This window comes from Musca vetustissima, unplaced genomic scaffold (assembly GCF_032173495.1).
Source record: "Musca vetustissima isolate MV318-11 ecotype Yass unplaced genomic scaffold, APGP_CSIRO_Mvet_v1 utg64588, whole genome shotgun sequence".
Lineage (NCBI taxonomy): Eukaryota > Metazoa > Arthropoda > Insecta > Diptera > Muscidae > Musca > Musca vetustissima.
In genome coordinates, this window is record NW_026881124.1 from 80113 (window position 1) to 107669 (window position 27557).

General features: G+C 37.1%; 2 protein-coding genes across 2 annotated transcripts in view; one reads left to right on the plus strand and one right to left on the minus strand.

The window, feature by feature from the left end:
• LOC133327174 (dynein axonemal heavy chain 7) overlaps nucleotides 1–15904 on the minus strand; it is a 90398-nt gene extending 74494 nt beyond the window's left edge. The window contains exons 1-19 of the mRNA XM_061535741.1: nucleotides 15696–15904; nucleotides 15079–15340; nucleotides 14674–14889; nucleotides 13198–13360; nucleotides 12906–13139; nucleotides 11545–12834; nucleotides 11196–11485; nucleotides 11012–11134; nucleotides 8496–8649; nucleotides 7829–8437; nucleotides 7484–7642; nucleotides 6884–7411; nucleotides 6259–6819; nucleotides 4444–5960; nucleotides 3594–4380; nucleotides 2649–2831; nucleotides 2239–2585; nucleotides 1435–2170; nucleotides 1265–1368 (exon numbers count right to left, since the gene is read on the minus strand). Of these exons, the coding sequence (XP_061391725.1) occupies nucleotides 1265–1368; nucleotides 1435–2170; nucleotides 2239–2585; nucleotides 2649–2831; nucleotides 3594–4380; nucleotides 4444–5960; nucleotides 6259–6819; nucleotides 6884–7411; nucleotides 7484–7642; nucleotides 7829–8437; nucleotides 8496–8649; nucleotides 11012–11134; nucleotides 11196–11485; nucleotides 11545–12834; nucleotides 12906–13139; nucleotides 13198–13360; nucleotides 14674–14889; nucleotides 15079–15340; nucleotides 15696–15819 (8387 nt within the window). The 5' untranslated portion in view covers nucleotides 15820–15904. The remainder of the gene's footprint in view (nucleotides 1–1264; nucleotides 1369–1434; nucleotides 2171–2238; nucleotides 2586–2648; nucleotides 2832–3593; nucleotides 4381–4443; nucleotides 5961–6258; nucleotides 6820–6883; nucleotides 7412–7483; nucleotides 7643–7828; nucleotides 8438–8495; nucleotides 8650–11011; nucleotides 11135–11195; nucleotides 11486–11544; nucleotides 12835–12905; nucleotides 13140–13197; nucleotides 13361–14673; nucleotides 14890–15078; nucleotides 15341–15695) is intronic.
• A 5716-nt stretch (nucleotides 15905–21620) lies between these two features.
• LOC133327173 (elongation factor Ts, mitochondrial-like) lies at nucleotides 21621–25800 on the plus strand. Its single transcript, XM_061535740.1, has 3 exons — nucleotides 21621–21793; nucleotides 24950–25198; nucleotides 25263–25800. Exons 1-3 carry the CDS (start codon nucleotides 21635–21637, stop codon nucleotides 25773–25775), a joined length of 921 nt encoding a protein of 306 aa, XP_061391724.1. The 5' UTR covers nucleotides 21621–21634; the 3' UTR covers nucleotides 25776–25800.
• Nucleotides 25801–27557: the final 1757 nt, after the last annotated feature.

The following is a 27557-nucleotide window of genomic DNA, read 5'->3' on the forward strand; positions in this document are numbered from 1 at the left end:
TCAAAAATATTCTTTAACAAATCCACGCCTCTGAAAGTCCCTTTCAAAAATATTCTTTAAAAAATCCACGCCTCTGAAAGTCCCTTGAAAAAATATTCTTTAAAAAATCCACGCCGCTGAAAGTCCCTTGAAAAAATATTCTTTAAAAAATCCACGCCGCTGAAAGTCCCTTGAAAAAATATTCTTTAAAAAATCCACGGCGCTGAAAGTCCCTTGAAAAAATATTCTTTAAAAAATCCACGGCGCTGAAAGTCCCTTGAAAAAATATTCTTTAAAAAATCCACGGCGCTGAAAGTCCCTTTCAAAAATATTCTTTACAAAATCCACGCCTCTGAAAGTCCCTTTCAAAAATATTCTTTAAAAAATCCACGCCTCTGAAAGTCCCTTTCAAAAATATTCTTTAAAAAATCCACGCCTCTGAAAGTCCCTTTCAAAAATATTCTTAAAAAAATCCACGCCTCTGAAAGTCCCTTTCAAAAATATTCTTTAAAAAATCCACGCCTCTGAAAGTCCCTTTCAAAAATATTCTTTAAAAAATCCACGCCTCTGAAAGTCCCTTTCAAAAATATTCTTTAAAAAATCCACGCCTCTGAAAGTCCCTTTCAAAAATATTCTTTAACAAATCCACGCCTCTGAAAGTCCCTTTCAAAAATATTCTTAAAAAAATCCACGCCTCTGAAAGTCCCTTTCAAAAATATTCTTTAAAAAATCCACGCCTCTGAAAGTCCCTTTCAAAAATATTCTTTAACAAATCCACGCCTCTGAAAGTCCCTTTCAAAAATATTCTTTAAAAAATCCACGCCTCTGAAAGTCCCTTTCAAAAATATTCTTTAAAAAATCCACGCCTCTGAAAGTCCCTTTCACAAATATTCTTTAAAAAATCCACGCCTCTGAAAGTCCCTTTCACAAATATTCTGTAAAAAATCCACGCCTCTGAAAGTCCCTTTCAAAAATATTCTTTAAAAAATCCACGCCTCTGAAAGCCCCTTTCAAAAATATTCTTTAAAAAATCCACGCCTCTGAAAGTCCCTTTCAAAAATATTCTTTAAAAAATCCACGCCTCTGAAAGTCCCTTTCAAAAATATTCTTTAAAAAATCCACGCCTCTGAAAGTCCCTTTCAAAAATATTCTTAAAAAAATCCACGCCTCTGAAAGTCCCTTTCAAAAATATTCTTTAAAAAATCCACGCCTCTGAAAGTCCCTTTCAAAAATATTCTTTAAAAAATCCACTCTTATAGTTCTTGGAACAATTTTCTCTACTCACTCATATTCCTTCATTTGCTTGTCCAACACCTTCTGAATCGCTGCCAAATTTGCTTCGACCCGAGCAAGTTGGGCCAGTTTTTCGTTCAAAGTTTTTTGAGCAGCCTGGAAAATAGAAACATCATCGAATTTAGGATTTAAGAAGTTATTTTTAAAATTTTGAAAACTCACATTATAGGTAGCCTCCGCCTCGGCCAAGGCAATCTTTTTCGGGGCAACAATTTTCGCCACCACATCATATTTCGTTAGGGCAATAACCCATTTACACAACCCTTCACAAGCTGTGGAGGCGGTCTTAATTTTTTCCGGATCAAATGCCTCATTCGTTAAGACCCTTTCCTGCAGCTTCTTTATGACCGCTGGAGGTATATTATCCTTATCGAAATTTAAAAGACTATCCAAAAATTTAATATCACTCAGAACTTTCTTCGATGGACCCCAGTAATCTTCAATCATGCCCACACCACTGGGATTGGTAATACGTTCCGGTTTAACTTCTTTCAAAATGCACACAGCTTCCATGACAATACGCACCCCCACCGGAGGAGATTTCATTGTCTTAACAACGGCAATATCGGCTGTGGTCAGGGTATTTAGGGCAGCCATTGCCTCATTGAGTATGGGTAGGGCTTCGCCCAATTTTGCATCACATTCATCCTTTATGGCCTGAGCCAATTGAGCCTGTTCCGCAGCCACTGCCTCATCTCGTTTGACAATTTCACGTTGTTCCTCAGCTGCCTTGCTGTCTTCCGTGACCTTGGCTACTTGTATGGCAACGGTTTCCGCTGCTGCCTTAATTTTCGGTTCCAAAGCTTCCAATTGTTCCTGCATCACACCCACTTGCTGGGCGGCAATATCCAATTGGGATATGCCAGTCAAATAGCGATTTTTGTTGAGCATGACAGATCTGGAAAAAATTAAATTTGTATCTCCTTTGTTCTCTCTTCACCCCTCCCCCCCCCCCCCCCCACTTACGCCCTTTTCTTGTTCAGCAACGTCTTGAAAGTCTGTATCAATTCCAAATAGGAAGTTGGTGTGACATAATTATGCCGCTTTAGCCTCAAATAAAAAGCCTCCGATAGAGCCTGAGTGGAGGTATGGAATTCCATGCACATATCTATGGCTGCACGACGCTCCAAATCTGTTAGATCCTCCTGGGCCAAAAACCTGGTGGACACTGCCAACAAAGCATCCTCTGGCCATGCCTGGAACCAATCAATTGTACAGCAGTTCACAATGGAGGGAAATTTACGTATCCTTATCCTTAAAGCCTCGCCAATGGGTGACATGGCCAGGACTACATGCAACTGATCTTTACAAGTCTGGAAGAGGGAAAATTCGAAATTAATAATTGATTATTTGTTCAGGTTCAATTGTGGACTTACCGTTACAAAGAAATTAAACAAGGCCACCGGACTGCCATCCGTCTGCACTGCCTTGTCCCGTTGCTTATCGATTTGAGCCATCTTCTCGACAACTTCCATTTTCTCTTCATTGCTAAACAAGTTCGGAACTTCACCCGAATTCAATAAATTGTTGATATCCTCCAAGAAGGATTCATCTTTTATCTGAAGTAGATAAAATTGTAAATTGATTGTGTCGAGATAAAAATATGATTCGGTTTTTCCAATATTGGAAATGGGAAAATTTTAAAATCGATTAAAAAATACATTTCATAGATAAAAGATAATTTACCCTAAATCATGTAGATACATTATCTATGCATTTAAATGGCGTCGATGTATTATCACCGCTACCCAAAATGGCTTAGATAAATTATCCATGTTACCTAAATGGCTTAGATAAATTATCTATGATATCTAAATGATTAAGATACATTATCTATGACATCTAAATGACTTAGATACATTATCTATGATATCTAAACGACTTAGATACATTGTCTATGATACATTGTCTATGATATAAATTATCTATAAAATATAAATGGCTTAGATACATTATCCATGACATTTAAATTGCATAGATATATTATCTATATGATATCGCAATGACATAGATTCATTATCTATGACATCTCAATGATGTAGATACATTACCTATAACATTGATATATTATCTTTGTTATCTAACTGACACATATAAATGATCTAAGCCACATTATCTAAGTTATCTAAATGATATAGATAAAATATCTATGTTATCTATATCATATATCTATATATTTTATATACTTTTAACAGACTGTATACAAAAAACAACATCACAATGTTGTTGCGGAACGAACACAAAATACTAATTTGAGGTCCGTACATTCCCAATACCTCCAAAATAATGTTTTGACACACACACACACATATCTACATTACCTGAACATCTGTAAACAAGAACACCCCATGCATTTCCGACGAACTGATCTTACGCAATATACCCTTGATATCTTCATGCCATTCATTCGGTCCATATGATCGAGATATTTCAACTTGAAACAATTCATAGTCACATATATGCGAAGCCAAACGAGTCAAGCTCTGACGTCCGGAGCCACCGACACCGATAAGTAGAGCATGACTACGTGGCTGCTTTATAATGCGACAAATTCTCGACAAATGTTCCACGGCAAAACGAAACAATACCAAATTCATTGGCTTTTTGGACATGTTGTTGTATTCGACCAAATACGATTCGACCACATTGCGTAACTCGTCTAAATCTTGTACTTCAATGTAATTTTTCGTATCGGCTTTGGGATTGGTAAAATCACAAAAGATTAAATTACGAAAATCTGATTCGGTTAGTTTTTCACCCTTTTGAACGAAACGTTCGAAGATGACTTCAGGTTCGATGGCGAAACTGTTGCGCATTTGTTCACAGAGAGCGGTGAACAGCCAACTGCGATCGGAGTCTTCTACAAGGCGATCACCGTATACGCGAAATACTTCATGGACCCAAAGTCGTCTCATGGAATTAAGATCTTCTGTGGCTTCGGGAACGGAAAGTAAAACTCCCTGTATCACCCGAGAGAAGTCACGTAAATTGAAGAGATAATGGGATTTCGCTGGTGTGGGTAGCAGATTCATTTTGGCCTTATTGTAAATTGTCAAGGTGGCATTGACTATTTCTTCGATGCAGGGATCAAATTCTTTGGAGAAGCCTCTGTAGGGATATAAAAGAAATTGTTATATTTCCCATTTAAATGAGACAGGTTTTGGGTCTTACCTCGTATCCAAATGCCACAGGATTATTTTACTAAAAATCGTCTTCAGAATATCATCATTAAATTCATCAATGGCCACCACATTAAAATGCCGCTGGAAACGTGGTGTAATGGTGTTACCCGTCGATGGCGGCCCCATGGCACATATCATTTGTATATCGATTAATTTCAGTGGGACAATTGCCTTCCGATCATACCACATCCAATGATCCATCATCATACGCAGCAACTCAATTGCAGGTTGGGCGCCATAATTCTCTTTCAATGGCATTGAAACATCATCGACAAATATGACAAATCGCTTATTTAACGGTGGACCATAGACACCCTTGCGTCTCTTATCCAATTTCGACATAATTATATCCTGAGTCTGATTCGCCGAAGTCTGGGCGGAAAAATTAATTAGCAAAGGCTTGTAGACGGACAAATCCATTTTCTTCAGCATATAATCGATAATATAACAACTCTTTCCGGTACCGGTGGGTCCCACAAATAATACGGGCTTTCCATGTCGCACAAGTAAATCCAAAACCGCTGTGGATCGGACATTTTCATTGGTCACAATAATAATTTGATTTACGGGTATATCACGACTTATGGCCGGAGCGGCGGCCACATCATCCTGCCATGGCTTCCATTTACCTTTACCCTCCTTAATGAAACGATAATCGAACACCGAACCCTGTTTGGGTATGGGGAAAATAAAAGGCTTGGGCAATGCTGGAACATGTAACTCCTCCGGGATGCCAAACGTTTCATACAAATTCTCGGGGAAATTCTTTTCCATAAGGCCGCGAAAAACCAAATTGAATTTCTCACGACTATTCGAGTCCAAAGAGGCACCAATGGACCAAATGCAGGAAAACAAAAACACTCCCTCGATTTGGGCCCTCATATCCAAATCGGATAGATTCTGGACATATTTCTCATCCTTAAAATCATCCAAGAAACAATCGAAAAGATTCATCAAGGCCACCATTAAATTGGCATCCGAAGTGGGGGCAATTTCCACCAACGAAGCTTTCCTTACAATATACAGCAAAATTGGACAGAACCGCTTGATGAGAGACGACACCAATTGCTTGGCCACAGCATGGAAACTGGCAGGCAAACGATTTTTCCACGATGTCACCAAAGGTTCCCAACCCAGCGATGAAGGTTCCATATAGATCATACCACATCGCGACACTGTGGCCGGTGAAGCCACCTCCAAATCCATTGGTTCAAATATTAGATTTGTTGTGGGCGACAGCTGTATAATTTCTCCGGACATTAGACACAGTTTCTTATTATCATCCAGTACCGTGTTCATATTTTCAATCCAAATAGCATCGACCGGACCATCAAATATTAGCCATTTGCGGTCGGGTGTCTCAGAGACAGCAAATTGTCGATAGCTTACGGCCAGCACGCCATCACTCCATTCATGGGAGACAGCATCAAATTGGCCATACAATTGACCCATGGTAATGGCCTTGGGATTGATGATGGTGTAAATTGCACGATTTTCTCCGGCGTTCTGCAAAAAAAATAGAATTGAATTAGAAAATATTGGGCGAGAAAGATGGGGGACGTATTTTTCAAACGATAAATTATCTACGACATTTAAATGGCATAGATAAATTATCTACTACTTCTAAATAGCATTATCTATGAAATTTAAATTGCATAGAAATCGATACATTATCTTCGACATCTTGAAGACTCAGATAATTTATCTACATCACGTAAATTATCTACATGTTATCTACGTTATCTATGTGACATAGAAACCTTATATTTAAATCCACAAAAAATTGCATCAAAACAAATCCTACCCTTTTCTCCATATTCTCCAAAGTTTCCGCCAATATCCGATAACACGTCGTCTTACCACCAAACGGCAAACCGACCAGCATCAAACCATGCCGTACAACAATCATTTCATACAACTGTTGCACCTTTTCCAAAAAGAAATCGGTACATTGTTTATTATTACGTTCGCATGCCTCGCGACAGCATTCATTGAAGATGACATAATCTGCCTCTGGCAATACAGTTCCTGGGAACAAATCCGAAGTTATACCTTGGAACAAGGGGACATCTTGATTTAAGAATTTCGGTAAATTGACATCTTTTATCGAACGTAAGACTAAAATATCTTCATTTTCATCGCGATAACGTAATTTCAGAGCACCTGCAGCTTTGAGAACCGATTTTACGGCCCGCATACCATAATCATAATGGCATTGGGTACTCAATTGTTCCGAACACAAACGATAGGTGGCCACAATTTTTACCGATAATGGTTTGGCGGTCAAGAAGCCATAGGAATATAACTCAATTTCTGAAATCAGGGCATAATCGGGTACCATCATGGCCACAGAACGGAAGAGGGCCTGAAAAAGAAGAGAAATCGGGTTTTAATTTTTGTCTTTGATATAATTTTTGTCCTAGACTTACCTTCAAATTATCCGGCAATTCCGATCGCCCTGCATAACCAGGATTCATGGTAATAAATACCGCACACGTGGGATCCAAGGTGAGGGTGGTACCTTCAAATACCAATGTTGGACTTCCTGAATTAATACCCCGTTGTATGGTGAGGATTTGTTGGGCCACCACCGATAGCACCTCCAAATCGATACGATTAAATTCATCAAAACATGACCAGGCACCACATGAAGCCAAACCCTTAAAGAATTTCCCCAGGGCAATATAATCCAAACCATCGGAACAATTAAAGACAACACATTGTTTGGCCACAGCCTTGGCTAAATCTTTTGTTGTCTCAGTTTTACCAGTACCAGCCGGGCCTTCCGGTGCACCACCCAAATGTAAATGGAGAGCACTAAAGAGAGTTCGATAACAACGATCTGTCAGAGGTGTTACAACCAACCGCGTGGTATTTCCCAAATATTCATAACCATATTTTAGGGAACAATTTATCATCCGCGTATCCAAATTGTTGTCCTCCCAATAGTATCGAAGCTGGGTGGGGAGAGAAAGGGGATTTAGTTCTGATTGACAAATTTATGGATTAAGGAAAGGGTAAAGACTCACCTGACACAGCCACTGAAAATCATTGAGTTCGGATACTTTTTTCTCCACAATCTCGGCCAAGACATCACGGGCATGAACATCCAATACCACCAAGGCACCCAGCGTAATGCGATTTTGGGCACTCAAATCACCTCTGACCAAATCCACAATGCGATTGATCTGAAAGAAGTATTAAATGCGGAATAAAAAAATAGGCAGGAATATACACTTCTAGAAGTGCGGAACGGCCTTCAACATAGAAATTGGACATATAAATTCCCCATTTCTATCCTCCTTCAAATTTGAAAATTTCTTGAGAGATTTTTCTGTTCGCCCCTCACTTTTTACCCCCTACCATTCACCTACCTGCGTAACATTTGTTTCCAAATATTTTTCCAAATTTCCACACGGATCGTCGGACATAAAACATTCGGTTATATTTAAAGTCCAATAGGTCAACGATATCGATTGGACACACTGGCCCGGCCATATCAGGACCCATTCATGCCGAACACTATTCGGATAACTATAGAATGCTTCACTCATTTTCTTGTGAATACTTTTCTTCATGTCCAACTCTAATTCCAAAAGCCATTTCTCCACTTGACCTCGGGCCTTAGCTGTCGATATAATATCGACAAGTTCAACCTCTTCACGTTCCGATGAACGCATTATTGTAACTTCCAGCTCTTCCGTAAATTTGAGAGTTGCAATACCCTCGAAGCATTTTTTCAAATGTGGCTGCACCCTTGTCGGATCTTTAGTTTCGGATAGGATTTCCAGCAGCTCATCATTGGATAGGAAAAAGAATCGCGGGAAATATAAACGTTTCTTTTCCAGATAGGCATTCAGACCCTTTTGTATGATTTCCAATAGATTGAAGGCCTTTTTCAATTTCTCCGACATTTTGTCAATTTCCACCACGGCCATGACCCGGCAATCGGCATTGACTTGTTTCATTAATTCTTTCCAGATCTGAAAAGGAGTATCAAATTAGAGATTTTTGACATTCGGATCCGAGTCGAATTCATACCTTATCCACGGCGCTGAACCGTCTACCCTCCTCGGGCATTTGTTGTTGAATATCGGGGCTAGAGAATATTGGTTCCAAATACATCCAGGTGGCTTGGACACGTAACCAATCGTCCAATATGTCTTGCAATAAAATTAACTTGGCTTCCCATTTTCTGGAAGCAGAAAGGATACCATTAACCATTTTTTACCATTTTTCAGGGTCCAACTAAGGCGTGGGTCTACAAGAGGCGTGGATTTTTATACCCTTCACCACTCTGTGGTACAGGGTATTATGTCTTTGTGCATATGTTTGTAACAGGCAAAAGGAAACGAGATAGACACATGGTTCCTTTTGAGAATATGCATAGAATCACTTTCTGAGTCGATTTATGCATGTCCGTCCGTCCGTCTGTCTGTCGATGTAAAATTGTAAACAAAGTACAGGTCGCATTTATAATCCGAATTGGATGAAATTTAGCATAGATCACTTATTTGGCCCAAGGACGAACCCTATTGAAATTGGGAAAAATCGGTTCAGATTTAGATATAGCTCCCATATATATATTTAACCGATTTAATGTAAACGGCCCCTATATATCTTTCGATTTGCACGAAATTTGGTACAGCCTAATCATTTAGGTCTAGAATGATGTCTGCCAAGTTTCGTAAAAATCGGTCCAGATTTACATATAGCTCCCATATATAGTTTCGTTCGATTTCATGTAAATGGTGCCCCAAAGTCCCTATATATCTTTTGATTTGCACGAAATTTGGCATAACGTACTGAATTCAGCCTAGAGTGATGTCTGCCAAGTTTCGAGAAAATTGGTCCAGATTTAGATATAGCTCCCATATATAGTTTCGTCCGATTTCATGCAAATGGTGCCCCAAAGTCCCTATATATCTCTCGATTTGCACGAAAATTGGTACAGCCTAATCATTTAGGTCTAGAATGATGTCTGCCAAGTTTCGAGAAAATCGGTTCAGATTTAGATATAGCTCCCATATATAGGTTCGTCCGATTTAAGGTAAATTGGGCAACAAAGTCTCTCTACATCCTTCGATTTGCATGAAATTTGACATAGTGTACTGAATTAGGTGCAGAACGATGTGTGCCAAGTTTTGAGAAACTCGGTTCAGATTTAAATACAGCTCCCATATATAGTTTCGTCCGATTTAAGGTAAATGAGGCTCCAAAGTCCCTCTATATCTTTCGATTTGCATGAAGTTTGGCACAGAGTACTGAATTAGGTCCAGAACGATGTGTGCCACGTTTCGAGAAAATCGGTTCAGATTTAGATATAGCTCCCATATATAGGTTCGTCCGATTTAAGGTAAATGGGGCACCAAAGTCCCTATATATGATTCGATTTGCACGAAATTTGGCATAAAGTACTGAATTAGATCCAGAATGATGTGTGCTAAGTTTCAAGAAAATCGGTTAAGATTTAGATATAGCTCCCTTATATAGTTTCGTCCGATTTAAAGTAAATGGTGCACCAAAGTCCCTATATATCATTCGATTTGCTCGAAATTCGGCATAGAGTACTGAATTAGGTCCAGAATGATGTGTGCCAAGTTTCGTGAAAATCGTTTAAGATTTAGATATAGCTTCCATATATATTTTCGTCCGATTTTAAGTAAATAGTGCACCAAAGCCGATGCGTGTTGAATTTCATGAAAATCGGTTCGGATTTAGATATTTCTCCCACATATATTTTCGTCCGACTTAATTAAATGGTATACCAAAGTCACTATATATCATTCTTTATCAAAGTGCCTAAAATTTGGAAAGTTTTGGTGAAATCGGCTCAAATTTTGATAGAGCTACCATATATATTATCTCCCGATTTTTAATAAATGATGCACCAAGATCCTTAAATGTTTCTGATATGCATACTGAAATTAGTATAACATAACCTGGGACAAGTTCCGATGAAATCGGTTTAGATTTTGATATAGCTTTTTTATTTCCGTCCGATTTTAAATTAAGTAACTAAATTTTTGCAACATATACTAATGTTGGAAAAATTTAGTATAGGTGGCAGAATGACATGTTTATGGATCCAATTTCATTTTACTTGTCCTTCAAAAATGCGACAACTCTTAGGATTCATCGGTTGAATATACCCAAAGTGGTGAAGGGTATCATATAGTCGGCCCCGTCCGACTTTACTACTTTTGAAAGAATATTTTTTCAGGGTTTACAAGAGGCGTGGATTTTTTAAAGAATATTTTTTTCAGGGTCTACAAGAGGCGTGGATTTTTTAAAGAATATTTTTTTCAGGGTCTACAAGAGGCGTGGATTTTTTAAAGAATATTTTTTTCAGGGTCTACAAGAGGCGTGGATTTTTTAAAGAATATTTTTTTCAGGATCTACAAGAGGCGTGGATTTTTTAAAGAATATTTTTTTCAGGGTCTACAAGAGGCGTGGATTTTTTAAAGAATATTTTTTTCAGGGTCTACAAGAGGCGTGGATTTTTTAAAGAATATTTTTTCAGGGTCTAAATAATATGGTTCAAAGTTTTTACTTACAATATATCCTTTTCAAAGGGTTTAATATATGGCGAACTCTTCATGGTTTGGGTCTTGATAATTTGATCATCCAATAGAACCTGAATGTCATCAATGGCCGACAGCTTATAGGTGCCTGTATCTCTGTAAAAATAAATAACACGTTGAAATATTCATTCAAAATCAAATATGTATTTCCCCTTACCTATATGGTGATACGGAAAACGATATATCTTCCCATTCCGCAACCATTTTAGCCATGGCTCTTTCCAAATTATTTTCCTTTGTGGCACTTTCGGAAATTGTCTCAAATTTCCCTACATAATCCTCCAGGCCATATTCAATGATACGAGCTAATGTCAAGTCCGGTGAAACCTTGATGGGAAAACCGATAATCTCCGAAACCAATTCCCAGTGGCGTGTTTTCATGCCCGGATTACCCAATGTGGAAATAATGGGCATGTGTTCACGGAAGGCCTCAATTTGTTCTTTGATCTGCAAAGGGATATGTAAATTAAATATTTTGATAAATTTTTATTGGCAACCCGACTCACATCCTTTATCAGGGCCATTGTGGTGGGATGATCACCCATTTGCTTTTCCAATTTCTGAATGATCCGATACATATTTGCCACTTCAGTTTCAATTTCATCTGGATCGAATGCTCCCACTTGGGCATTCATCCACAAATCATATTTATCCATAAATTCTTGACCCGCATCGAATAGGGTCTTATATGGCTTTAGCTGGTCATGAGCCTTCTTCCTTATGAAGTACTGTGATAGGTCCCATCCATACGAAGTCTCCTCTTCGTTGATACGATCTATGGTATCCATGGCCATAACCAAACGATTATCCAGAATATTAGCCTTCCGTTTATATTTCGCCAATTGTTTGATATCACCCCATTCATCATAGGTTTGAACCTGATCAAAATAGGTTTGCAGTTCACGGCGAAAACTATCGATGCGTTTCTTTAGCAACTCCTGATATTCAATTGTCTTGTCGGCAATTATCACCCGATGATCTTCAAATATCGAGGGTAATTTCAGATACCATTGGAAGGTATTGGAGTTGTTTTTAATTTGCAATGGGGAGTACAGGGTATGGTCCATCAGCCACAAAATATGACCCATATTCACCCTTAAACGCTGTTCCATTTCCGGCACCACATTCTCCTCGGTGTTTATGACATAGGCCTTAAGGCTCATCAATTCCGCTGTGTCTTTGGGTATGGTCAAGGCCTTCTTGGCAATTGACTCATACTCCTTACCCAATTTGGAGATTTTATTCTGCTGATCGTTGACCATATGATTGAGTAACTGCTCCTGCATATACCTCCCGAAACTTTCCAAGTTACCAATAAATTTTTCTCTATGAAATTCATAGAGGCCCATTCGGATAACACCCCATATATCTCGGGAAATTTTATCTTCCTTCTGACGATACTCGTGAACCATTTGACAGAATGCTTCGAATTCCGGCTGGGCGGAAATAAATTTCGATACACGCTCTGCATCACGACCATTCATTAAATCAATATATTCATCGAAATCTTGCAAGCGCAATTCGGGTCCAATACGCTCCTCTTCGAGTAGGGCACAAATACGATTACGCGTCTCAGCAATTAATGATTCCGGTATGGCGGGAGTCAGGGTAAGTTTATCGGATATTTTTAAATCTGTATATAGTTTACTTTCAATTCTCGGGAGATTTTGCACGGCCAAGACAATCGATTCGATTATGCGCACCATTTCACTTTGGAACTTGGAAAAGTTCGGATTGAAAACTATTACATCCTCATCTTCCAACATCAGAGATATTTTAAAGCCGGGATTACATTTCTGAAATGAAAAAAAATAAAGTCCACGCCATTGTTAGGCCTTGAAAAAATATTTTTAAAAAATCCAATTACCGCATAATCACATATAAAATCGGCAAAACGATTTAAACTTCGTATACACATATCTTCCAGCTGTTGGGTCATTAGAGCCGCCACACAATTATAGAAACGTTGAATGAGTCGCGTTTTCCTTACATCAGGCAATTGGCCACGATTACTGGCCCTCAAGAGAATTGCATGTATTTCACCATACCATTCATTTTCCAGCATATTTTTAGCCTGGTCCACATGGCGCCCAACAGTGTACTGAATAAAAATTTAAAAATTATTAAAATTATTTCCCAATTAATTTTTAACTACTTACCGCAAATTCGAACAGCTCAAATGGTGTTGTGACCTTGGATAGTTCTCGAGCATCCACCAAAGTGATTTCCTTGTACTTCGTGTTCCACAATTCCAAGATGTGGGCAACAGAGCGATGTATGCAGAATAGGGTTCTCTTTAAACGGCAACGATTTTCATCGTATCTAAGAAAGAGGGGTGGATATGAGGCGTGGATTTTTTAAATGACTATTTTTCAAGGCTTATAAGAGGCGTGGATTTTTTAAAGGACTATTTTCTAAGGCTTATAAGAGACGTGGATTTTTTAAAGGACTATTTTCTAAGGCTTATAAGAGACGTGGATTTTTTAAAGGACTATTTTCTAAGGCTTATAAGAAGCGTGGATGTTTTAAAGGACTATTTTTCAAGCCATATAAGAGGCGTGGATTTTTTAAAGGACTATTTTTCAAGCCATATAAGAGGCGTGGACTTTTTAAAGGACTATTTTTCAAGCCATATAAGAGGCGTGGATTTTTTAAAGGACTATTTTTCAAGCCATATAAGAGGCGTGGATTTTTTAAAGGACTATTTTTCAAGCCATATAAGAGGCGTGGATTTTTTAAAGGACTATTTTTCAAGCCATATAAGAGGCGTGGATTTTTTAAAGGACTATTTTTCAAGCCATATAAGAGGCGTGGATTTTTTAAAGGACTATTTTTCAAGCCATATAAGAGGCGTGGATTTTTTAAAGGACTATTTTTCAAGCCATATAAGAGGCGTGGATTTTTTAAAGGACTATTTTTCAAGCCATATAAGAGGCGTGGATTTTTTAAAGGACTATTTTTCAAGCCATATAAGAGGCGTGGATTTTTTAAAGGACTATTTTTCAAGCCATATAAGAGGCGTGGATTTTTTAAAGGACTATTTTTCAAGCCATATAAGAGGCGTGGATTTTTTAAAGGACTATTTTTCAAGCCATATAAGAGGCGTGGATTTTTTAAAGGACTATTTTTCAAGCCATATAAGAGGCGTGGATTTTTTAAAGGACTATTTTTCAAGCCATATAAGAGGCGTGGATTTTTTAAAGGACTATTTTTCAAGCCATATAAGAGGCGTGGATTTTTTAAAGGACTATTTTTCAAGCCATATAAGAGGCGTGGATTTTTTAAAGGACTATTTTTCAAGCCATATAAGAGGCGTGGATTTTTTAAAGGACTATTTTTCAAGCCATATAAGAGGCGTGGATTTTTTAAAGGACTATTTGGACTTTTTAAATATTTTCAAGGCTTATAACAGGCGAGGATTTTTGAAAGGACTATTTGGACTTTTTAAATATTTTCAAGGCTTATAACAGGCGAGGATTTTTTAATCCACTTTTTAAATATTTTCAAGGCTATAAGAGGCGTGGATTTTTTAAAGGACTATTTGGGCTTTTTAAATATTTTCAAGGCTTATAAAATTCCACTTTATTTTCCTTTTATCCTCTCTATTATCTAAAAAAGGGACAAAAGCATCTTACCGATATCTCCATTTATTCGACATGGCATTGATTTCCTTTCGCTCCTTTGTCAATTCCAGCTTTGTATCCTTTTTTAGATTTGTCAAAGAATTTTGCAAAACAAAATCCACCACAGCTTTTTTCATCGAGAAGATATAATCGGATTTGATTTCATTGATATTCTCTGACAGAGCCACCTCCCATTTATTTAAGACTGGCGGAATTTGACTCTTAATTCTACAGGAAAAAATGGAACGAAAAGAAGACATAAAAGAAGAAGACAAAGAAGAAAAAGAAACCAATTATATGCTAATCATTAGATCCCTCTTTTGATAAAAGTCAATGCCAATAATGCATGGCACACTCATTTTCCAGCATCCAACTCATCATCATCATCCTTCTCGGTGTCTCTATGTCTTCGCTAACCTGTTTAAAACTTTTTTGCTCATTGGCGATACATGAATGGTATCGATGCCATGCTTAATGTAGTAGTAATAACGTAACACCTCTTTTTCCTGCTGATTGGGGAATTCACTGTCCCAGTCCATGGTATCGGGGCCAACACCACCAGAATCATCATTTATGGCATTGGTGGTGGCCGCCTCATCATCTTTACGGGCAATTAATTCTACCAACTTTTTGCGAAAGTTTTCTCGTTCCTGGCGCATTTGCATGTATGAAGGACGTCCTGCAAGGAGTGGAAGCATAGAAAAAGAGAGGAGTGAGGAGCAATGGCAAACAGTGTTTTTGGCATAAAGAAGGTAACAAGTTTTGAAGTTGTTTTGTTTTTGTTGTTGTTATTTGTGGTAATCACCCAATGGAACTTTAAACGTTCTGTAGATGGCGCTCATGATGATGGCAGTGGTGGCGACCGCAGAGGAATAATGCCAAAAACAACACACACACACAAAATTCATTTCTAAGGACCAACTTTTCCTGCTGCTGATGCTGCCTTTGATCCCACTTTCCCAACTTCATCAGCAGCTGTTTCTGTCACCATCCATTCCGACCACCCACATTTTTTGTCTGCTAATGTTACTTACGTTCCTTTTTCTTTGTTGGCACCTTACGTTTAGGACGCATCTCCCGACTATGACATAGCAAACTTTCAGGTATCGTAGTCGACAACATTCGCCCATCTAATATTTCACTGGTACACTCGGGCATATTCAGTTCATACCAGAGACGTCTAGCATTGTAGGCGGGATTGGCTTTCGATTGCAGTATACTCTGTAGGACATCGGGTTTGGGACGATTATAGACGAATTTCTGTTTTGAACAGGGTCGTTTAATGGATGACGTAGTGGTACCGCTGGTGCTACTGGCATGTTGTTGCTGGGAGCTGCTGTAGTATTTGGGTTGTGCTGAAAGTAATAAAAATGTATTTTATTACGATTAGGTTCTTTTGGAAATAATAGGTTTTTTAAAATCCGACATATAGAATTTCAAGAAAACATAGGCTGCTATTAAAAAATGAGTTAGGGTATAAGGAAAATTCGGATACATTGTATTGAAGCATAAGATCAATAATCGAATTTTTTATACCCTCTTCGATGGAAACCAAGAAAAGAAAGGAAAATTCCGCAATGGTGGGTCGAAACATGCATTTCATTTGAAAATGTTCCTGCAGAGAACATTTATCATCTGATAGCGACTATATATCACCAGTACTGAGATTTGACGATGTAGAAGGCGTTATCCCTAGTAGAGATGGCTGGAAACGTATCAATTCTCCTCTGGATGGTCTAGCTTTGTATACAGAAGGATCCAAGATGAAAGAAGGTACGGGGACAGGCGTCTATTGTGAAAGGCTTGGCCTTGAGCTTACCTACAAGCTGGATAGCAAGTGTTTTCTAAGCTGAAATCTTCGCGATCTAGAAGGCAGTGGCATTGATTAAAAGTTTGGATGCAGAGATCGTTGAATCGGTAACTATCTTTGTGGAAAGTGTGGATAGGCGTCTCTTTATTCACCAAGAATCCGATGTACCAATTTATAGCCAATCGATCGGTGAGAAAATTCGGCTGAAAACTGGGCTGGGGGAGGGACCTTTAAATGAGATACCAAACGATCGTATGTATTTGGTCCTGATCACTTCCTTGGATGAAGAGCGGAGTCCGTCTTAAACACCTGTCTTTCTATGGGTCAGTCATCCGGTTGTAATACAACCATGCAAAAACTCTACTCTCGATTTGGATATAAACCACCTCCAGCACGACTTTCCCGAAGTGCAGCACTAAATAGACCCGTAGATTTGGGGATAAAAGCAAAAGTGACCATCAACATCTTACGTAATTGTATTGAGCCTACCCCAAAGCTTCGGCCAATATTGATAATTTTTGTTAGGGGGATTTTCTCCTCACGGAGAATCCCTAATATACAATTAGACAATCCCAAAATGCTTTAAAGTGCCGAATATTGAGGGATATCCGCTCTAAGAGACATATCCCGAAACATGGACCAATATTGATTGATATTTGGTAAGCAGGTTTTTTTCTGCCCAATGAGAATCTAAAATATTAAAGAAGAGTGAATTCGGTTGCAAAACGTGCTTAAATTCTACAAAATTCTGAAATTCGGAAGGTACCGTTATATGAGAACTATCCCCAAAACATGGGCCAATATTGATAATTTTTGAAACTGATATTTTTTTACACAGTGACAACCCAAAATACTAAATGCATATTGAAAAACGTGCCCCAAAGCTTAAAAAATCCGAATATTGGGGGGCTACCGTAAATACTGGGCCGCCATATGCAATTTTCAACATGAAACAGAATTGCATCAATGTCATGAATATAACATATTATTAGGATCAAGAATAGGGGTTTTTAAATAATATAACCAACATTTTGTGTTGCGGGGTGTTCGAATTAATACAACCTCCATTTTAGTTGTACGACTTGTATGATACGAATTATGCTTGTAATAAGAGTTCGTGGTGCATGTCTTAGGTACATTCTGCTGACAAGCGCCATCTGTATTCGAGAACGATTCAATATACATTGTCCGGTGGTGAGATTGGAATTTCCTACATATGTGGTTTATACACACCACACTGTGGATGGTGAATATTATTATAATAAAATTTATAACACTACGTTTACAAAGCCAAAATTCACAACCTATAAATAGTCCGACCTTTTATTAAAAATACTTTAAATCGATTTGTGGAAATTTCACACCCAATGAAAGCATAAAATATGAAAAATATCTAATTCCGTTGAATAAATTGCAGCAAATTTGGAAAGAAAACTTAAGCAAAATACCGACATTTTGGAAACGGAATCTGCGGAAGCTATTATTAAAATTGGGCGTATGTTGATAATTTTTGGTAGGAAGATTTCCTACCCAATGAGAATACAAAATGAATGACCAAAATTCCTTTATATGGAGGCGATTATATACATAAAAAGTTCGGAAAATCGATGTTTAGAAAATCAAGTGAACTTTCAGACGAACAATGAAAATTGTAATAGATTTACACATTGTTATAACATCTTTACGGGAGATTGCAATTATAATAACGTGCATTGTTTCTACAATATAATATATCGTATCCAGTTAAAAAAAGTGGCAAATTATAAAAAATGCGGACAAAATTTAAACCATTCCAAGTTCTCAAGAAGACACTGTTCATTTCTACGACGTAAAATCGATCGATCCTTCTGTAAGTGGCGTACAATCGGCTGTAAGTTTGGAAAGACGAATTTGGAATTCGTGTTACACCTCCAACGGTGCGAAATTAGATCAGTAAATTTGGATTTAACAGCCTGTTTTTGTTAATGTAAAATGACCATTCGTTCGTCGAAAAAACGAACAATTACTCATTTTGGTTTTTGCAAGCAAATAACGAGTGCCAATAAAATTCGAATTGTTGAGTAGCGAGCGACAGGTGAATATATCTTGTTGAAGCCTTTGGTGACACCATTTACATTCCTTTTTATGGCATAGACCCACATACATGGAATAGATTTTTGTTCTCTAGGAAGATCCACCAGCGACCAAGTCTTATTCTTGCAAAGAGCACGGTATTCATCTTCCTTTGCCTTTAACCATTTGTTTCCATTATTACCAGATAATGCCTGCTCCACCGTCAACAGCATGACAAAGGACCTCATTACGTTGCTTTCGTGTACGACCAAGCTTTCCCTTGCGAATAATTTTAGGCCTACCTGCACCAAACTTCTTCGGCAAATCCTGTGCAGCACCAATTTCCTCATCTCTGGATTTACTTTCATTTTCAGCTGTTTCGAACCCTTCGAAGTCACTCATATCATCCTCGGAATACACTGCATTTCCACCATCCGATGTAAATTATTGTCTGTTTAATTACCATCGGATTCAATTTTGTCTTGCAGAATATAATCAAAAAGTGTATCACTCGTGGAAGATCCTTCATCATCAGATGTCTCACTGCATTTACCAAAACGATTTTCATCAAATAGCACATTCCGGCATTTGATGACTTTATTTTTATTCGCATCATACAGACGGTATGCCTTAGCTGTCGATGAATATCCAACTATTATATATCGCCTGCCTTTGGCATCGAATTTGGATTAATTCCCAGACTTATCTAAGGCCACAGCACATGCTCCAAAAATCCTGAAATGTTGAACGCTAGTCTTTCTTCCACACCATTCTTCATACGGCGTTTTGTTTTCCAGCTGCTTTGTGGGACACCTATTTCTAATATAAGCCGCGATGTTTACTGCCTCTGCCCATAAAGCTGGTTTCACAGCATACACCATCATGGATCTGCCCATTTCCACAAGGGTACGGTTTTTAATATTCGTTTTTTTTTATTTTATTATTTTATTAATACAAAACAAACGAAAAGCAAATGCCCTATTACCTTGTAATAATTATATCATGCGTGTAATTGCCAGAACAAATTACAAAAACAGGCTGTAAAAGTCGGAATGCTATTAGAAAACCATTTAGTAGCGTCAACATAAAGACTATAACTTCAGGAAAGAGTTGCTTTTTACGGATGAGTCCAAACTGAATATAAAAATGTCATCGGATGGACGCGTACAAATTTGGCGAGAGAACAATCCAAGCTTATATCGTTATAATCTCATTCCCACATTAAAGCATGTTGGCGGCTCAGTGGTGGTACGGGTGTGTAGTATGTAGCTGGAGTTGATAAACTCATCTTTGTTGATGGCGTCATGGCAGCAAAGGACTATATAAACAAGCAAAACTTGAACCAAAGGGCCGTCATAATGGGGATATCGCGGGACTTTATCTTTCAAGAGAATAATGATTCCAAGCACACTGCGCTAAATACCTCAAACAACTCCTTAAAGCCCAGATCTATAGAACTTTTTACCGGGTTAAACTTTTTATGAAGATTTATTTGACATATATGCAAAGGAAATGACAATTGAAACCCACTGGGTTAACGAAATCCGTTTAAATGTAAACGTACTATAAGCCCTATTATCTATTGTTGGTCATCAGATCTTATATAACGGAACCCCATAATTTTAATTGGAATTTTGTACACTTTTTCCACTCCAATGGACTCTAATTTGGTATTTTGGGTCTCAGTACATGCCAGATGTTCCTACCAAATATAAGCCATATCGGTCCATATTTTGTTATAGCACAAGTATACCGGAACCTCCCAAATTTTGGTACTTTTGGGATACGTTTTTCAACCAAATTTTACATTTCGCAAAGCAAATAAATAAAATAGTTTTTGTGAGTGTTCGGCGTTTGGCTGCGGATTTAAGACTTTATCCAAATCTCTATGTTTAATTTATCCTCTAATTAATTTCTTTGAACTTTAATATGATACTCATATTATCTCGTCCAGCACTAAACACAATAAAGATATTCTAAAGTACTTAGCGAACTTTGAAAGTTTCAACTTCTTCGATAGGACAGATCAGGACTTCAACTGCTTTAAATATATCTCCATATTGCTTTTGAGAATTTTATAATGCTGGAGAAAAAATACAAGTGCACCAGCGGAATTTTGTATCTCAGGAAATATGATGTTTTTTAAATATCATTACATTTTTGTAATCATTAGTTCAGTAGTTTCAGAAGTTTGAAATCGGGTTGATTTAGTAGTATAAACGCCTTGTAAGAGAATTTTAAACTTTGGAAGTCCATATCTATAGAAATATGACCCGATTACTTATCGTAAAAATCATATTTTTTCATTTTCCACCATATACAACGAATGTGCCAATAGTTGACAATACTCCAATCGTTTAAACCTAAGCAAAACCGCTAAATAGGCATCACTTATTTCATGTTAAATGTCAAAAACCAAACATATGTTTCGTTTGCACACTCTCTCGCTCTCAACTCAACAATAACCGGCTGACTGACAGACTCTCCCGTTATCAACGAGTGCTCCCACTCTCTCAAAACGTGTGCTGTCAAAAATTTCTTATTGTGCAACACAGAATCACAAATAAGTACAAATTTCCATTAATATAATTTTTAAATTATTTAAATAAAATCTCTATTAAAATACTTAGATATTGAATGAAAACCCTTACCAGAATCCGAGCGACGTTTCATTGTTGTAAAATCATTGAAGATAATCGAATTACGAAGTGTTATTTCTCCGGGAAAACTTAGGTCACTTCCTTGACTTTCCTTTGGATTGTTTCAAATGGAAAATTGTTTTACACCAGTCTTTCAATTTCGTTCGCGATTTTCTTCACAGATTGTTTAAATATTTATCAGTTTTCTATTTATTTTTTTAATTAATTATCAAAAATATATTATTTTTTTCCAATTGAAAACTTTTCCTTCCCAATGTTATTTGCTATTTGATTAGTTTTTCCTTGTATTGAATTTTGTTTGTTTTTCCCCAGGTTGTTTTCACCTTGGTTACCAGCCGGTGTCGGAAACTAATTTCAGCACTAAGGAAAACGCAACCGATTTGAAAATCAACAAGTTTCATAACCCAGAGTTACTATCCGTCGCCGCCACCACCATCGTCATAGCATAACAATGGTTGTTTTCCAACAGTTCACCAGATTCCTTCACACCACACGTGCTGTATATGCCGGTGCCGAGAAAAGCGCCTTGGCCGCTTTGAGAAAAAAGACCGGCTACACCTTCGCCAATTGTAAGAAGGCATTGGAGCTGCACAATAATGATATTAATTTGGTAAGATGGGGGCTACATTTAATTTCAATATAATAGTTCCCCAATAGGAGGGGCCCACTATGAAACAAACAAAACATTTTCAGGAGAAAGCCTCAGATTTTGGTATTTATACCCTAGATAACTATGTTGTAAGGGTATTATAGTTTTGTACAGACACATCTTTAAGTATACCAATCGTCATATCTCGACTAGCTGAGTCGATCTAGACATGTGTAGCCATCCGTATTTCCATGATAATTTGTAAACACGATACAGGACATAGAGGAGTGGATAATTTCACCATATGTCCAACATGGGAAGGACATACATATAAACCAATTGAGGCCTGTTGTACGTTCTAGAAGTGCGGAGAAAGATAGAATTGGGGAAGGTTTAAATTAAAACGTTTTGGGTTTGATCCCCCTATTCGTGTTTTTTGAGAACTCCATCTGTCTCTCCATTCACACCCCGTCAGATCGATTAGTCGGTGAAAAGTGTCCTTTCCCATGAATTGTGTCCGAAGGCATGTAAATGCTGGGCAATGACACAGGAAATGTTCCAGCGTTTTACTGTCTTCCCCACACGCTCTGCACATGCTGCGACCTTCGCATCCAATATTGAGTAGATGTGCCTTCAGGCTGAGGTGTCCCGTAAGTCGAAAAAATTGAATTATATGGCGAAAGACAGGGACTGAAAAAGTTGGTGTGATTGGCCTTTTAATTGGTACCAATTATAATGACTCGAAAGGGGGAGGTATACTTAAATATGCACAGGAGTAGTCTACATATTCTTATATTGTTAAGTATTGCCATTGCCAAACTAGAGGATGGAAATGTACCGCTGATCCCTTTGAAATTTTACATCAAGTTCCAGTTATGGTCAAAGACGACACCCAATGGTTTTCGGAAGTGATCAGGTGATATTCAAGAGGTGACAAAAATAGCAAATGAAAAGTTTATTAACGTACCTTCTCTAGACACTGACCCTTCGTACTATTCAGGGACCTAGTTAGTGATGGGAATTTTGATTACATAAAATATGAAATTCTAAACTGCTTTAAAAATTTACATCTAACGCCATTGGTCCCGATGGTATTGACTCTAAGTTTGTACGAATACGACTCCCTTCTGTATTGCCACGCATAACATATCTTTTTAATTCCATACTCACTTCCAGCACATTTCCTAGTCGTTGGAAGCATGCAATCATACATATACCAAAATCCTTTCAAAAATATTAAAAAAAATCTCAGTTTGTTGTTTTTATAAAATATAACTATTTATTAGTTGAGAATGTATGGCATTGTTTGCCGACTAAGGGAACAACAAAACTAAGGGAACTGATGAGGATCAGTGGCGTGATCCGAAACTATTGTATTCCCTGCCTTACCCCTCGGCAAACAATGCCATACATTCCCCACTAATAAATAGTTGTTTTTTTATAAAAACAACAAACTGGGATTCAGCCTGACTATTTTGCAAAAATAAAATGCAAATGGTATCCCAAATAAACCGCCAACACTACAAAAAAATCTCGCTGAAACAAATGTCCGAGTATCTTCAAAGAGACTCACGAGTCTAAACGGTGCGAGATTGATGAAAATAAGATATTTTCCCTTGTTTTGTTCAATCATTCAAAAGCATTTGATACCGTCTACCATCAAAACTTGTGTTTTAAACTTCGACGTTTTTTTTTATTTTTCCCACATCTTCTACTAAACTAATTGCATCCTATTTTCAAATAGATCTCAGTCAGTTTACACTGGACACTTGATCTCTAAACCCATGACTGTTAAAAAAGAAGTGCGCCTAGGGTCCATCATAGGTCTGCTCCTCTTCTCTTTATACGCCAACGATCTTCCTGATCCATTTCACCATAGTCAAGTACACATGTACGCAGATGATGAGCAAGTATCTATGAGTAGCTCCCTAAAAAATATAAGTCAGTGTTAAGAAATTCTTAATGGGCGAATGGGCTGAGGATAATAGCCTATTATTGAATTCGCTTAAATCAAAATGCTTGATCATTCATAAAAACAGAAAAATATCATACCAGCATATTGACATTCTTGTCAACAATGGAAAAATCGAGCTGGTATCCAGCGCTAAAAATCTTGGAGTAATTTTCAACAAATCATTAAGCTGGAACAATCATATCAATACTGTCGCAGGACAAACCTACTCAAAACATACACACCTCCCAATATTCTTATGACTCTGATAGTTCTTGAAAAAATATCCTTCTGAAAAATCCACTCTTATGACTCTGATAGTCCTTGAAAAAATATCCTTTTAAAAAAATCCACTCTTATGACTCTGATAGTCCTTGAAAAAATATCCTTTTAAAAAAATCCACTCTTATGACTCTGAAAGACCTTGAACAAATTAAAAAAATCCACTATTATGACTCTGAAAGACCTTGAACAAATTAAAAAAAAATCCACTCTTATGACTCTGATAGTCCTTGAAAAAATATCCTTTTAAAAAATCCACTCTTATGACTCTGATAGTCCTTGAAAAAATACCCTTTAAAAAATCCACGCCTGTTGCTCTAATAGTCCATGAAAATATATATCCTTTTAAAAAAAACCACGCCTGTTGCTCTAATAGTCCATGAAAATATATCCTTTTAAAAAACCATGCCTGTTGCTCTAATAGTCCATGAAAATATATATCATTTAAAAAAAAACCACGCCTGTTGCTCTAATAGTCCATGAAAATATATCCTTTTAGAAAAACCACGCCTGTTGCTCTAATAGTCCATGAAAATATATATTCTTTTAAAGAAACGCCTGCTGCATGAAAATATATATTCTTTTAAAGAAACGCCTGCTGCTCTGATAGTCTTTGAAAAATATTCTTTAAAAAATCCACGCCTGCTGCTCTAATAGTCCATGAAAATATATATTCTTTTAAAGAAACGCCTGCTGCTCTGATAGTCCTTGAAAAATACTCTTTAAAAAATCCACGCCTATTGCTCTGATAGTCCTTGAAAAATATTTTTTAAAAAATCCACGCATGTTGCTCTGATAGTCCCTGAAAAATATTCTTTAACAAATCCACGTTTATGATATTTTAAGAAAAATATTCCTATAATATAAACGCTAATTATCCATATAGCGCTAATTATCCTGTTTATCTTTTGAATAACAAAACAATTTCTTTTCTTATTTTTCAGGCCGAAAAATGGTTAAAAGAGCAGGCTCAAAGTCTTGGCTGGTCCAAGGCCACCAAATTGGCTGAACGGGCCACAGCTCAAGGTTTGGTAGGTGTATTGGTGCGTGGCAATATTGGAGCCATGGTTGAGGTGAACTGCGAAACAGATTTTGTGGCACGCAATGATAACTTTAAAAACTTTGTGGATCACGTATCGCGGGTATGTGCTCAATACACCGAATTGACACAATTCGATGGGGATTTGTGGAAGGTAAGTTTTTAAGAAAAAAAAAACATTTTTATGGATATAAAAAATAAAAAAATTTTCTTTGTAGTCCGGTTTCGAAGCTGAAGCTTTGAAAAATCTCAAAACACCCGATGGCAAGTCTCTGGCCGATCATTTGGCCCTGCTCATTGGTACAGTGGGTGAAAATGCCTCCATTAAGCGAGCCATTTGCTTCAAAGTTAGCAACGATTTACAGTTGTCCGGTTATGCCCATCCCCAATCATCGGCTGCCATTTGCCCACAAAATGTTACTCAGCTGGGTAAATATGGTGCTATTGTTGCATTCCGTGGTAATAAAATCGATGAGGAATTGCAGAAAAATCTCTGTCAACACATTGTCGGTTTGAATCCCAAGAAAGTGGGCGAAGAGGGCAAAGATGAACCCAATGCCAATAAGGATGAAGAGACCTGTTTAATTCATCAAGAATATCTCATCGATGATGATAAAACTGTTGGTGAGGTGTTGAAGGAGAATAATGTTGCCATTATTGATTATCAACGTTTTGAATGTGGTGAAGTGGCAACCAATGATGATTTGGAACAGGCAAAAATGAGTAATTGACAAATGCGCCAAGGAAAAGTTATGAAGGGTCATCGTCATAATGGTGACGAGGAGAATAAGTAATGGTTAATTTTTTTATTATCGGAATACTATGTGATTCGAGTATATCTTTAAAAAAAAGAAAAAATGCTAGATAATTTCCTTAAAAAAATTATGTGCGCTTTTTTTCCATTCAATGTTATTGTTAAAAATAAAATATAAATAAATATTTTTGATTATATTGTAGTTAATAAAAATACAATGTTAACAGAAACTATTTGTGATTTAAAGAATACTTTGAAGAGGCTTATAAGAGGCGTGAATTTTTTAAAGAATGTTTTGAAGGGATATATAAAAGGCGTGGATTTTTTAAAGAATACTTTGAAGAGGCTTATAAGAGGCGTGTTTTTTTTTTAAAGAATGCTTTGAAGAGGCTTATAAGAGGCGTGGATTTTTTAAAGAATATTTTGAAGAGGCGTAGATTGTTTAAAGAATATTTTGAAGAGGCGTATATTTTTTAAAGAATGTTTTGAAGAGGCGTATATTTTTTAAGAATATTTTGAAGATGCTTATGAGAGGCGTAGATTTTTTAAAGAATATTTTGAAGAGGCTTATGAGAGGCAAAGATTTTTTAAAGAATATTTTGAAAAGGCGTAGATTTTTTAAAGAATATTTTGAAGAGGCGTAGATTTTTTAAATAATATTTTGAAGAGGCGTAGATTTTTTAAAGAATATTTTGAAGAGGCGTAGATTTTTTAACCCTGCTACTACGTTGGGGTCTTTTGATGACCCAAATCGTATTAATCATCATGTTACTTCATACTGGTGGATTATAATTAAAAGTTCTTACTACTCAGTGCATGAATTGTCGAGATGCACTTAATTCGTTTATTTTTATTAACATTTTATGTTTAGAAGACTTTTTATTGCAAGTAGCTACACATAACATGTTGGGGTCATTTTATGACCCCGTATAAAAATTATGCGTAAGTAATAAAATATGTTCAAAAAATTTGTTTTTTTTTGCGTTTGCCTTACACTGTTTTCGTTATTTACATGATAGCGAAACAAACCAAAAGACGATTGGCAATTACAGTTATATTTATGACATTCAATAATGACAAATCAGTCGTGTTGAAGTTATTTTTTAGTTCTATGCTAAATTTTATAGTGATCAGTTACATTTGTAAGTCTAATATTGAAAAATCATTGGGGTAAAACATGGAGTCTAGTCATACCGTAAGTATATTATACATTTTCCAAATTCATAATTTATGTACGACAATTTTTATTTCGTGAATATAATGCCAGAGAGAACAAATGAGTGAGCATGAAATGGAAGAACTCTTGAGTGGCATTGAAGATGAAGCAAGTGATGACTTCGATCCTAACTATGTAATTGAGGAAGAGGAATGTTTATCTTCAGAGCAATCAATTTCGAGTGATATAGGATCCAGCAGTTCATCAGCCGTAAATAATGGCACTGAATTTTTTGACAAGGATAGGAAGATAAAGTGGAGTACAGTTCCTCCATCACAACGTCTAAGTCGTGCACCCAGTGAAAATATTCTTCACACAAAACCTGGAGTGACTGCTTATGCTATTCATCGAATTTCTAAAATTCGTGATGCGTTTGATTTATGTCTAACCGAAGCTATGAAAAGGGAAATAATTCACTATAGTAACTTGGAAGGAAATTCTATTTTCGAACATTTTGAAGATATAGATGATTTTGAGTTCGATGCTTACTTGGGACTTCTTATACTCATTGGTATTTGTGTTCAATTTGTGTTGTCTATTATA